Source organism: Lactuca serriola, chromosome 3 (assembly GCF_051521515.1).
Source record: "Lactuca serriola cultivar US96UC23 chromosome 3, Lser_US96UC23_V15, whole genome shotgun sequence".
NCBI lineage: Eukaryota > Viridiplantae > Streptophyta > Magnoliopsida > Asterales > Asteraceae > Lactuca > Lactuca serriola.
In genome coordinates, this window is record NC_136410.1 from 36,840,600 (window position 1) to 36,854,779 (window position 14,180).

The 14,180-nt window shown below is 27.4% G+C and overlaps 1 protein-coding gene across 2 annotated transcripts; it reads right to left on the reverse strand.

Moving 5' to 3' along the window:
• Positions 1-479: 479 nt before the first annotated feature.
• Positions 480-3,909, reverse strand: LOC145091926 (protein EARLY FLOWERING 3-like). Of its 2 annotated transcripts, none has more exons than XM_079029760.1 (6): positions 3,510-3,909; positions 2,976-3,207; positions 2,230-2,900; positions 1,833-1,884; positions 1,308-1,728; positions 480-1,181 (listed from the first exon to the last, which is right to left on the reverse strand). In XM_079029760.1, exons 2-6 carry the CDS (start codon positions 3,192-3,194, stop codon positions 742-744), a joined length of 1,803 nt encoding a protein of 600 aa, XP_078885886.1. In that variant the 5' UTR covers positions 3,195-3,207; positions 3,510-3,909; the 3' UTR covers positions 480-741. The 2 variants fall into 2 exon arrangements, with proteins under 2 accessions (XP_078885886.1, XP_078885887.1); XM_079029761.1 differs by having other exon boundaries at positions 480-1,178; positions 3,510-3,908.
• Positions 3,910-14,180: the final 10,271 nt, after the last annotated feature.

The window sequence follows — 14,180 nt, forward strand, 5'->3', positions numbered from 1 at the left end:
AGTCCACTTGGATTTTAAAATTTCGAAACAGATCAAATCAAATTGTGATTAGATATCCAATATAGTTTGCTTGTAACTGAATTGATCCGTTCGAATTGGATCGGTATCTTAAACCCAATAAGAATTGAAGCGTTTCAAAGATTTATCATCATAAAGATATAATTAAATATTATAATTTTGATCTCACAAAACTAATTATATTTTAGAATTTACCACCATATAAAGATAGTCATACTTAAAACAAAATATTGGAGCTTGTCTTCAAGAATTTGTTTCATATCTAAAACTTTTCGTTGTCCGACTCTGATCTTGTCCTATGGCTACCCTACATGATTGCAAAATTGATAGCACGTAAAAAGTTGCTGATTTATATCCATCAATTATCAACTCATACATAACGGAACCAAGTCTACAAGTCATGTTTCATATTAACAAAACTATACACAAAAAAAATATAATAATAATAATAATAAAAATAATGATAAAAATAACAGTTGTTATGCGTATGAAAGTATAGCAATAACATCTACAAACCATTTTGCATACAATCATGTATTCATCTATTTTCCCAATTACACAGATTGTAAAACGCCATAACTCATTAACTACCCTAAAACAAATGACACATAACCTTTACCATGTATCGTGTATATATATGTAACCCCAAAACTGCATTGAAAACATGTGAACTAAATCCAAAGCAAAAAGTACAACAACATCCAACCAAAATCCAAAACCACTTCAAACCGGATCCTGTCTATTTCTCTCATCCTGTATAGACTGAAAAATGCGGGCCACCGACTCATTCGCCAACTGTGCATTACGAGGTACAACTCTTATAACCCGACTCCCCTCCCCCTCAACTGCTGGAGAACACATGGGGAAAAGAGGAAGCACGTCTCGCTTTTCTACTCTATCACTTGAAAAACTACTTGCATTACTCACTTGTACCTCACTATTATTGTTACATGCATCTACTGACTTGTACCTTGGCTGCGGGTTGTTCATATTCATATTCATATTCATATTCATATTCATATCCTCACCACCAGATCCAGATGTGTTGATTGTTGTCATGCCATAAGGCGGGAAGTAACCATGGGCCGGCGGAGGAACGAATCCGGTGGGCCATTGGTAATGAGGCTGCTGTGGGACCCCATGGTTGACCATGTTATGACCTGCTATCAACATATATGTCAATATATTTAAGATTTTTTTTTAAAGTAAAGATAAGATTAATTATATATATATATATATATATATATATATATATATATATATATATATATATATATATATATAGTTACCAAACATGGGTGGTGGTGCTCCAGGGTAATAAGGTTTGTAAATAAGTCCTTCAGAGGGGGACATAACGGGAATTAGCCATTGATGTCCAGGTGGATGATGTTGATGAGTCAGACCCCATGGACCCGTTCTTGGGTCGGACGGTGGTAACGGGTGGTACCCTGAAAACATGGGCCCAGGCCCACTGTTGTTCTGGACAGAAGAAAGAGATGCCTGTGTGTGTGTCTTCTCAAAACCATTTTCAGCTGAGAATTCCCTTGTGTCCTCCTTTGAGTTTTCATGGTAATCTTTGACCTTTGGTATTATGTGTGTGGATGATTTTAGGACATAGTCTATAGGAATTGGAGAAACTTTTTGTGGTTTTCCTATAAATGCTTCGTCTTCAACCATTGGGTGGGGTAATCCTGCAATCAGTTTCTGAACCTGTTGCCATTACATTATATGGTCAACTTCCTGACCAAAAGTCAAAACCCTCAAAACTACTAAATTGCTAATGTATGTGTATATGATTGTATGTATGTATGTACCTTTATCAACCTATGTAGCTCAAATAGTTGAACAGCAAATAATCTTTGTTGGCTGCAAATACCACACGATACAAAAAGTGCAAAACTCATTAGATGAATGTAATTCAAATTCCATCTTGAAAGGTATTTTGACATGTTTATACGATATCCATGATTTTTCTGTAAATGTAATTTAACTATACATGTGTATATAATAACTATATATATTCAAATCTTTAACGTCAAGATAAAGGAATACTTTTCTTCCATTGTTTCATATGTATATGTAGAACCTCAACATGTCTAGTACATCAAAGAGAAAACAGACAAAACCTAGATGATCTTATTTTAAGAAGATTTAAATAACAAACAGGAATAGGGAAAGAGAAAGAGAAATAGAGAGAGAAAAAGCACTTACTTTACTATAGCTCTTCTTGCCTTCCAAAAATGCTTCTGGCCAATAACTCCAACAACATCATCAGGAGAAATATCAGCTCCAGATACAGAATCAACCATTGAAGTCTCAGAAACAGCATCACCATTGATAAGATCATCAGGACTTCTCAGCACTTCTTGTTGAACATCCCTTATGGGCAACAACAAAGAATTCCCATATCCCACAGCCCTAATAGTCTCAACTGAGACACTGTTATCGGTGTCAGCTTCCCGTGAATTCCCATTACTTTGTAATCTGATAGAATTATTTAAAGCATTTTTGTGATCAAAACTTGAAGAACCATTTGTTTCCTTCAATTGAACTTGTTTGGATGATTGATTTAAGGCAGATTTGGGTAAATCCTGAGAGTTATTTCTTTGGATGTTTGTGAAACGACCTGAAAAGGCTGAACTCAAGGGGGAGAGACCTTCATTGTCTTTGTTTTGATGATTCCCACTACAATCAGGGTTTATTCCAGATTGTTGAACAAAGATCGGGACCCTAAAGTCATCATCTTCTTGTTTCTTTCTCTGCTCTTGTTGCACAAGTTGATTGTTTAAGTCAGAATACCGATGAATGTTAATTTTATCAGCTACATGTGGCAAAGGAGTTTGATGAAGTGGGAAAAACGAACCCCTTCCACTCACTCCAACCTACAATCATACAATAATCACTTAGATTAGACGATTAAAGAGATGTTATAAGTTATGGGGTTATTTTTAACTCACTTGGGAAGAAGATGATGGTGGCAGGGGATAATTGGCAGTTGAAGTGGGTTTAACTGGCAACAATCCACCACCACTAAGCCTTTGTGAGGGTATACTAAGCTGTTCATATAGAGCCATCTTGTTCCTTGGAGGAGCTCGTGGTCCTCCTTTTTCGGTATCATTTACATGGAGTCTTGGAAACATGGGGCCCTTAGTGTTCTCATCTACCCCCCTCTTCATCTTCCTCTTCACCCTTTGAAAATTCAACAATATACAATCAGAAAAACCATGAAAAGATCAGCTGATTAGCATCATCTGCTCTTATCTACTTCCTTGGAGTCGAGAAGTCAAACAGGTGGTATGCAACTCGAAAAATTGATACTGGTTTCGAAATTTTTTGAAGAAATATTTGCCAGTTGAAACACTCTTTTATAAGCGGTGTAACAAACACAATAAAGTTTGTGTAAATTTTGCATTGAAATGCTAATCGGTTTTGAATTTGACATGCACCACATTTGATATGAAGAAATCATTGCAATTTGAAAAATCAGTTACCTTAATTCTCAGAACCCTAGAAAGACGGTCATCTTCGACTTTTTTCCCCCAATTCAAGTAAACGCCAGCCTAAAACAAACCCGAATTATTCGACCAAAAAAGGAAGCAAAGCAAACCCACTTACGGGAAGCAGAATCTTCAATACCCAATATGGCGAAATCAGGTTTTACCCCAAAATCAAGAAATTCGAACCATACCCAATAATGGAAATAGTGATAGTTGATCAAAACAGACACGATGCCAAAAACAAGGGATGAATATTGACCTTGTAAATTAAGAAGGTGGGAGGGTATGGGTTTTGCTTTTTCAGTTGTTTGCTGAGGAAAGCATAAAATTCCAGAGACAAGAAACGGGTGTTACGGGAATGGGTGTGGGAAGCAAAATATCCTCCTACATGAAGAAGCTATATTACGAAATTAAATATCCTCCTACTGTCCTACATGAAGAATGAAGAAGTTATATTTAATTTCTCATTATGAAATAATCTAACTTTTAATCAAATGGCAAATGTATATTTCGGTTTTGAGGGTTTTTTTTTTTTTTTTTTTTAAATTTCTTTATATGAGTTTATGGTTTTACTGACTCAATATTCAAATTTGTATCGGTCAATATTAGATATATAAAAATTGTTTTAAGATACATATTTTCTCATTTTTATGTTCACATATAAACATAACTATATGTTAGCAATAAATTTTATCAACATGTTGTTTGTTTATGAGTGAACATATGTATATAAAACTTGTTTCAAAATACACATTTGCCCAACTTTTAATTCATATTTGAATATAATTTTAAGTTGGTTTTAATTTTCACCAATACATGACATATTCATATGTGAATACACGGAAATTTCCGTGAACTTTTATTTTTGTAACCATTCAAACTTCATATATTGAGTAGTCCACTATGGGCGTGATCGGTACGTAGCGTTTGAGAGCTTCTAGCTTCTAACATTTTAAAAAACGTTCTATTTTGAACAGAAAGCCCCGTTTGGCACTACAAACTTCTAGCATTTAGTTTAAACAAGACGCTCCAAATCCAAATGCTACTTCATGTAGCGTTTAACGAAACGCTACAAGCTACCCGCTATCCGCTAATTTTCTCAAACACGCCCTATGCCTCAAGCCCTCAAGAGTACAAATATCATACTTTGAAAGGAGATTTTTATGAATGATGTTGGTGGTGACATAAACAAAATTGAAGCGTAAAATATGACATGATATGTTATATTAGAGTTTCTTAAAATATCTAAAGGTACATAAATACATGTTTTTCTCTATTGTTGGAAGTAGCCACACATACATAGTTGTATAATTGTGTTTTAACGTGAAGAAGACATAAAGAAGTAATATATTTAACAACAGTGTTGTTGAGTTTGATATGGATGGGACATATGGTCTAGCTGTCAACAATCTTATAAGTAAAATTTACATAGAGATGTAAACAAACCGACCAAATATGAATTGGATTTGTTCATGTTCGTTCGTTTAATTTAGCTAAACAAGCAAACAGATAAATGAACAGATTTTCTTATTCATGTTCATTCGTTTAACAAATTACGTTGTTTATATTCGTTCGTTTTATATCATTAACATGATAAACGAACATAAACGAAAGGATATTAACACACATATTTGAACATATATGAACATACACAAACATATAATATAGTAATATAATCAAACATAATTGAACATAGATGAACATAAAATGAACTTAAACAAACGAATATGAACATAATTAAACAAACAAGAACATTGTTTATGTTTGTTCATTTAACTAAAAGAGAATTTGTGTTCATGTTAGTTCATTTATTAAATAAATGAGCATAAAATAATTTTTCGTGGATGTTTGGTTTATTTATAGCCCTACATTTACATAATCATGTATTAAAATATGTTTACATATCTAAATTTTATTTTTGTAATTGCCTGGAAGAAAAATATGGTGTATTGGAAAAAATTAAGCACCCACAAGCCTATTTCATGGCCGATCAACTTCTTATACCAAATAAAGTTGAAATGTAACGGAGGGCGATAAAAATAAAAAGGATTATGGTACAATATACTGTTTAGAGATCATTTTACGATCTCTAGCTGAGTTTAAAAGTGATTTTTTATCCATAAACTAAAGACTTTGCGACATTTATGTGTTAACTAGGTGAAACCTCACACGTTGCACAAGCGTTTAATTATTTAATTAAAATAATAACTTTTAACAAACTTTAATTTATTATTTATATATGAAAAACCAATGTTAGTAGCAAAACAAAACATAAAGTTACCATGTTCGTTTTATGAACAACCATGGTTTTATGTCATTGGTTATTTCTACTATAAACTGATAATTTTATAAATCGTTTTGAAGTTGTGTAAATTTTATATCAAATGTATGTTGATATATATATATATATATATATATATATATATATCAACAAAATAGTATGACAAAATAAATACTACAACTTTTGATTATTGTATAAATCGTTTTAAGTTGTGTAAATTGTATAAAAACGCATGTTAATATCTAATATAACGAATAACAAATAATTTGAAAAAAAAAAAAAAAAAAAAAAAAAAACTAAAACTTTTAGTTACATAAAACCACTACAATTTTTACTGTAACATTTATATCAAACAAAACTTGTTAAACTCTTATAAATCATACAAAATTATATAGAAATTAACATACATTTGGTATACATAAATATTATTATCCCCTAAAACAAATTGTGCTGTAATAACCATTGATGCGATAAAACTCATTTTTTCGACGCTTCATATTTGAAAAGGTTTAGGTCATTTTTGGTCACTTAACTTTTCGTTTTGTGCTCATTTGGTCACTTAACTCTTTTGAAGTTTTAAAAGGTCATCAAACTTTTGTCTTTGTGTTCATTTAGTCACTTAACTTTTGGTTTGGTCACATTTAGTCACCTAACTTTTAAAATTGTGCTCATTTAGTCACTAAACTTTTAAATTATTTTAAAAGTTTGGTGACTAAATGAGCAAAATTTTAAAAGTTAGGTGACCAAATGAGCACAAATCTAAAAGTTAAGTGACTAAATGTGACCAAAACAAAAGTTAAGTGACTAAATGAGCAAAAAGTCAAAAATTTAATGACCTTTTAAAACTTAAAAATAGTTAAGTGACCAAATAAGCACAAAACCAAAAGTTAAGTGACCAAAAATAACCTACCTATTTAAAATTACAAATCTCTTCAAACACATGATTTTTTTCTATCACAGCTTACTTATATATACTACGAATATGGTTACAATGTGTGTACATAAAAAGGAAAATAAAAAGACATTACACATTAAAATCATATGTTAAAAACTCTTGAATGTGTAAATATGTAAATAATAACATGCCTAAGTTGAATCTTTATATATATATATATATATATATATATATATATATATATATATATATATATATATATATATATATACACACACACACACACACTAATATGTTAGTAACCAATAATTTAGATAACCCATCTTCACGAAGTCTTTCTCACCCATTTTGCTTCTTGTTTTGATCTTTTTGGAAAAGAGAAGGAAATCCATCTTAATTTATTTTCTAAACATAATGAAATAGTCTTCAATTGTTGTACTCGGATTTGTTCATCCTCAGTTAGTTGTCGTACAATAAAGAAAATCATATTTCACTTACTTTTTTCATATATAAGACAATATTGCCTATAAAAGAAAAATTATGTTAAAACGTTAAATAAAACAAATCAATGTTTTTTGTTCGAATGACAAACATGCATAATATAAAAATAGACCTTAGAAAAAAAAATATTTTCTTCACATAAATCATTTTGTTTGAAGCTTCCAATCTACCATACAAGCACCCAAAAAATTTTAAATCCTACCAAAATAATCTACCAATGTGAACTATATATATACCAAGATTAATCAGTAAATCAATGTTTTTGTTCGAAAGAAGAACATGCATAACACAAAAATAGACCTTGAAAAAAAATTGTTTTCTTCACATAATCATTTTGTTTGAAGCTTCCAATCTACCATACAATCACCCAAAAATTTTTAAATCCTACCAAAATAATCTATCAACGTGAACTATATATATACCAAGATTAATCAATTACTGTTATAAGTACCATTAAATATAAAACTCTTAAATGGTAATTAAAAGTCATTATTACAAAGAAATGTGAAAAAACATAAGTTTCAAATCAATGCAGTGCTTAGAAAAATGTCTCTATTATAAGATACTAGGCGAATGCCCGTGTGTTGCGCAAAAACACCTATATAGTTGAAGTCTTTACAAATATATGTTTTTTTTTAAATATAGCAACAATGTTGTTGTTAAATTTGATATAATAACGTATACGAAATTAATATAATATATTAATTATTTTGAATTATATGATAATATATACATCTATTATAACCGCATAATCTCAATCGAATGACTTCTATACGCGAGTTACACATGAATAAAATTAAATATAATATATGGTTTAATGTTATTTATAGTTGTTGTTATTATTAATTAATTTTTTAAAATTTATTTGCTTAATGTTTTTATTTATATCATTATAATTATTTAAAACATCAAACATTGTTTTTTGATTTTAAAGGTAATAATATAGTCATTTATATAGAGTTATTTTAAACTATTGTTATTGTAAGTTATTTTAAGCTACTTATTTGAAAACTTTTAACGATTATAAAAATATCTTTAGGAAATATTTTAGTTAAATTGACATTACAATTTAGTTGTTGCACTTATCACTATAATTTATCACTTTTAACTAATTACAAAATATTATTTGGTTTTTTAAGTGGAACTGAAATTTATATTTAAGTTGATATTATAATGTTATAGTTAAATCAACAATTTAAGTATTTTGTCTAAATTGTTCAAAAATAGTAACTTTAAATTGATAATGGTTAACAACATATTAAATATAATAAATTAAACATAATTTGTTAGAAGTCAAAGATATAACTTTATAAGTAGAAGTAATATATTATCTTAAAATTGAAATTTAGTATGTTTATGATTATATTTAAGGATTGATATTTATTTAACATTACTAACCAACTTATAATCATTAATAGAAAGACACTACAATTAATCACTTTAAACTATTTACAAAGATATTTTTTGGCTTGTTTAAATTAGACTAAAATTTATATTTAAGTTGACTCTGTAATGCTATATTCAAATTCATAATTTAAATATTTTATACAAATTGTTCCAAAAATATATTTTTAAAATGATAATGGTTTGCATCCAACAATATATTAAAACTAATAAATTAAGTATAATATGTAAAAAGTTAAATAAATACAACTTTGTAAGTAGAAGTAAAGATATTATTTTAATATTAAAATTTAGTTTATATATGATTACATTTTAGATTTGATATTTATTTAACCTTATTAACCAAGTTATAATTATTATTAAAAAGAAATTGAAAAGTCATGGAAGTTTCAAATGAATGTGGTAAAAGGAAAAATACATGGGAGTTTCAAATGAATGTAATGAAAGGAAAAATGTTTCTTTTATAATATAGTATGATATGATGATATGATATAGATAAGTGTTTAAAAGCGAGATGACAAATATTTAACGGTAAACATAAGCGCTAACCGGATACAAAAGCCATTTTGTAAATATTTATCAGTATTTTGGACTTAATCGTAAAAAAATCAAAGATGATTTTTTTCGTTAATAGAGTCAAACTTTATGAATTTTTCTTAAGATTTTTCTAAAATCTAACAAAAAGTTTTAAAAAAAAACATGACAAATGAGAAGTATTCATACAATATAATTGCTTAAGATAAAGATATTTGAATGAAAAGCATTGATATTAGATACGTCAAAATAAGCATTTTAAACATAAGTTACTTAAGTTTTTAAATAGTTTTTATACAAATGATTAAAAAATACAAATTATATATCTTTGAACAACCTAGAATGACATTATATGTATGTGAAAAAACATGTAAAAAAGAAGTAAAAGTGAGAACTATAAACACAAAGTGTGAAAAAAATTGATTGAAAAGACATGTAAATTGAATTAGAAAGTGAAAGTGTTAAAAACCGATTGTAAAATAACATATGAGAAAGAAAGTATATATATATATATATATATATATATATATATATATATATATATATATATATATATATATATATATATATATATAACCTAGAATGACATTATATGTATGTGAAAAAACATGTAAAAAAGAAGTAAAAGTGAGAACTATAAACACAAAGTGTGAAAAAAAATTGATTGAAAAGACATGTAAATTGAATTAGAAAATGAAAGTGTTAAAAACCGATTGTAAAATAACATATGAGAAAGAAAGTATATATATATATATATATATATATATATATATATATATATATATATATATATATATATACTAATAAATAAAACCCATTTTCTGTCACATGTCATGTCCTCATTGATTTGGACACATGGCATTTTAATAGATTTTTAGAATTTATTTATTTCCACATGTAATTTTCTGATTTGTTCACATATCATAACTTATTTCGGTTATAATATTGAGAGAAATAAATGCTACCTTGAAAAAGAATTGATATATTTATAATGTAATAAATGTCATAATTAATGAGAGCTCTAAAATTAATATTGATATTAAATTTAATGTTTAAATATTGATATTAAATTTTTATTTTTAATAAACCCGTGTATTACACGGGTCTTACACCTAGTATATATATATATATATATATATATATATATATATATATATATATATATATATATATAAACAGATTAAAAAAACATGTAAAAACAAGATAAAAATATGAAAGAAACAAAATAAAACCATTGTAAATATAGATCGTGAAAAAACATATAAAAATGATATAAAGAAAAATAAAGTTGTAAAAAAAATCTCAACTATTTCCATTTTTGGAATGGAATATTTATAGAATCTCCACGAATAAGAATAATCTTATTCTATGATATTTATATGAGGTTTTATTTTTAACTCCTAAAAAAATCTCCGAAAGGGCTTAGTTGAATATAAAAACAAAACAAAAAATAAATTATAAAAGTAAATTGTGAAAAAAAAACATAATAAAAAAAGTAGAAAAAAAGATGCATGTGAACTTAGGGGTGAACAAACTGTTTTTTTTTTTTTTCAGACCGAACCGGTTCGGTTCCGATTCTTGAATAGTAAAACCGGTTCAGCCATAAACCGGTTCCGTCATAGAAAAACTCCAACCTATCTAAACCGATTACACCGGTTCAATCGATTTTAAACCAGTTCGATCGGTTTGACTATCGGTTCCAAACCGATTCACCGTTATTAAACCGGTTTCAATGTCTAAAATCTCGAACGGGTATAAACCGGCGGTTCGGTTCTTGAATCGGTTCAGTTCGTAGTGAACCGGTTTACCGATTTAGTGACCAGTTCGGATCCTGAACCGGTTTTTTTTGTGCAAGCCTATGAGAACTTAGAAAACCAAAAAGGTCAATGATCTTCATTACCATTTTTTCAAATTATCTTAAACACCAAACAAACATGCAAACCTACTAAGCCTACTAATCTTTTAAAAACATAAAATAGGTAAATGGCCAAATGAATATACTTTAAAAAGTTTAGTGGTTACTTTAAGCCTTCATTTAGTAAAACCTAAACATATCATCTTTAGTAAAACCCAAACACATCATCTTTAGTCCATACCGTATGCGGGCTGCACAAGGAAAAAAGAAAATCAAAAGCAAAGTACAAACACCCATGACCCATCTCATTTACTTTTTGGTGGACAATAGGCCAACAAAAGAAGCAAAATGATAAACTTAAAAGCCAAATAAAATAGAGGACATTCCATGTTGCTTATCAAAAGGGAGAAAATGAGAGATAACACAAGGGAGATCAAGTAAGCAAGGTCAGTAAAGCAAATTCAGAAAGGACATATTGATGTTATTGTTGGCCAATGATAAAAGAAGGCAAAGCTAATCATATAAATGAAGAAAAGGAGTTTTCAAAGAAGAAACAAGCAAAAATGCAATGATGTAGATTTTCATGGAGTTACATGCAATAACTTCATTTCTTTTTTGTATTTAGTTGGTTTTGGAAGCATGGTGTTAGTTATTTTAATAACTATATATAGAACATGAAAGCTTGAACTTTATATATTTGATCTCAAATCTAGTTATATATTTGGCCTCAAATTTAGTTAAAAGAAAATTAAACATTAAAAAATATTACACATCTTACGAACAAAGTTGATTTTCAAGTTGACCTTAAAAACTCTCTCCAAAACCCACATCATAAAGACTTGTGTCTATTTCGTATATGAATATGTCTCTCATCACATGTATATATAGATAAATATATAACCTAATTTGAGAGATGTAAGGGATATAGATGATCTTAAGGCAAACCACAAACTCAACATCCAATGGTAAGGGTATATTCTAATAAAATCAATCCATCAACGGTTTATATTATTACCATAATAAATATTAATTTAATAATTAAAATATATACATTTAATTTAAGTGGTCATTTGACCACACATATCTAAATGTATATATAACCATATAAGCGTTTTAATATATCTTATAATAATATGGTTATCATGAATATAAAACATTCATTTTTACAAATTATTTCGTCATTTAGGCCTGAAAGCATAACATTTTTCTTTTAGTCAGATTCAAGTTAGTAATTTGTATAAAACTAGGGTTTGGACCGTCCGTGCAATGCTGCGAAAGCCCAGTATATTGAAACCGCAACTTGACATGGATAAGGTTTGTAGGAGAAATTTTGAGACAACTTTCAACATAGTTACTTTCAATCATAACCAAAAATTGCAAACTACAATGTTATTTCCTATTATAGTGATACTAATTTATGCAGTTTTATGGTGATGATCTTGAGTTAACATATTTTGATCATATAAAATCAAGCAATAGAACATCTATAATTACATTCAATGTTTGTTAATCTTTTATCATCTCTTGCTAAAAAAAAATAAAGGTCTCAAGGTAACCATTTGCAAAGTAGACCATAAAAGTATAAAAACAAAGTTTAAATCTTAGTAATTATGTATGAAAGATGCAGACAAAAATAAAATTTGAAAATATATCATATTTGGTACAATACTACAAATAAAAATTAATAAAAAAATAATTATTGAAAATTAATATTAATGAAAATGAAAACTATAAAAGCAAATTATATAAAGGACATAAAATGTTACTTTAAAATATAATAAGAGACCAGAATCGTGACTTACAAAATACCAATAATATAATTTTATAAAAATTAGGGATGAAAATAACGAATTCAAAATTAGTTGAGAGGAAAAAGTGTAAATATAAAATTTGCTACAAGCATATTAATTGTTATTTCCAAATAAGAGGTTATTTGCATTTTGTATCAAATGTTTTAAAAATAATAATATAATCTGAATTTGATAGTTTTGGTCCTGTTTAAAAGTAAAAACCAAATGAATAGTGTTTTGTATTTAGAGACTCGAAGTTGGAATTATATATATATATATATATATATATATATATATATATATATATATATATAAAGTTTATATCTTAATAATTATGTATGAAAGATGGGAACAAAAATAAAATTTGAAAATATATCATATTTGGTACAATACTATAAATAACAATTAATAAAAAAAACATAATTAATGAAAATTAATATTAATGAAAATGATAACTATAAAAAAAATTATATAAGGGACATAAAATGTTATTTTAAAATATAATAAGGGATTGGAGTCTCAACTTACAAGATACCAATAATATAATTTTATAAAAATTTAGGATGAAAATAATTAATTCAAAATTAATTGAAGGGAAAAAATATGAATATAAAAATTTGCTATAAGCAGATTCAAAATTGTAATTTCCAAATAGAAGATTATTTGCATTTTGTATCAAATGCTTTAAAAATAATGATATCATTTGAATTTGGTAGTTTTGGTTGAATAATGTTTTGTACTCAAACTTGAAGTTAGAATTATATATATATATATATATATATATATATATATATATATATATATATATATATATATATATATATATATATATATATATATATATATATTGTTGGTTATTTTAATTTATATTTGTAACCGTGACTATAAATATTGCGAGAGATTAAAATTTGTATTACGATTTTGATTGCAAGTCAGGGATAATGATAAGATTGTCATTAACTCCTTATGTTTCAATTTTTATAAAAGATAAATTAAATGTTCTCCTACCTTTTGATCCTACCAATCCTCCTACCCATTTAAATAATGATATGTGTCTTATTAGTATCCTAAAATATCATTAAATTTCATTAAACGAGCATTAAATATTACACATGTCACCATTTCATCGGGTAGGAGGACATGTAGGAACAAAAAGTAGGAGAATATTTAATTTTTTTTATAAAAATTCTTTATAAAATTTTATAATAACCTACTAACAAAACAATTGTAATGTTTTAATAATATATAAATTTTAATATTTTAATTTTGTATTTTGATTACTATACAACACACAAAAATATGACTGATATCATGGACGGAGCCACTTAATAGCCAAAATAGACTCAAACCCGCCTTTAAATTCTCAAAAATCTCTCTCTCTCTCTCTCTCTCTCTCTCTCTATAT

Coding starts and splice junctions, on each gene's coding strand:
- LOC145091926 (XM_079029760.1), bottom strand. CDS start 3,194: ATGAAGAGGGGGGTAGATGAGAACACTAAGGGCCCCATGTTTCCAAGA. Junction 1,729..1,832: donor AGCTACATAGGTTGATAAAG/GTACATACATAC, acceptor TAATGGCAACAG/GTTCAGAAACTGATTGCAGG. Junction 1,182..1,307: donor AGCACCACCACCCATGTTTG/GTAACTATATAT, acceptor ATATGTTGATAG/CAGGTCATAACATGGTCAAC.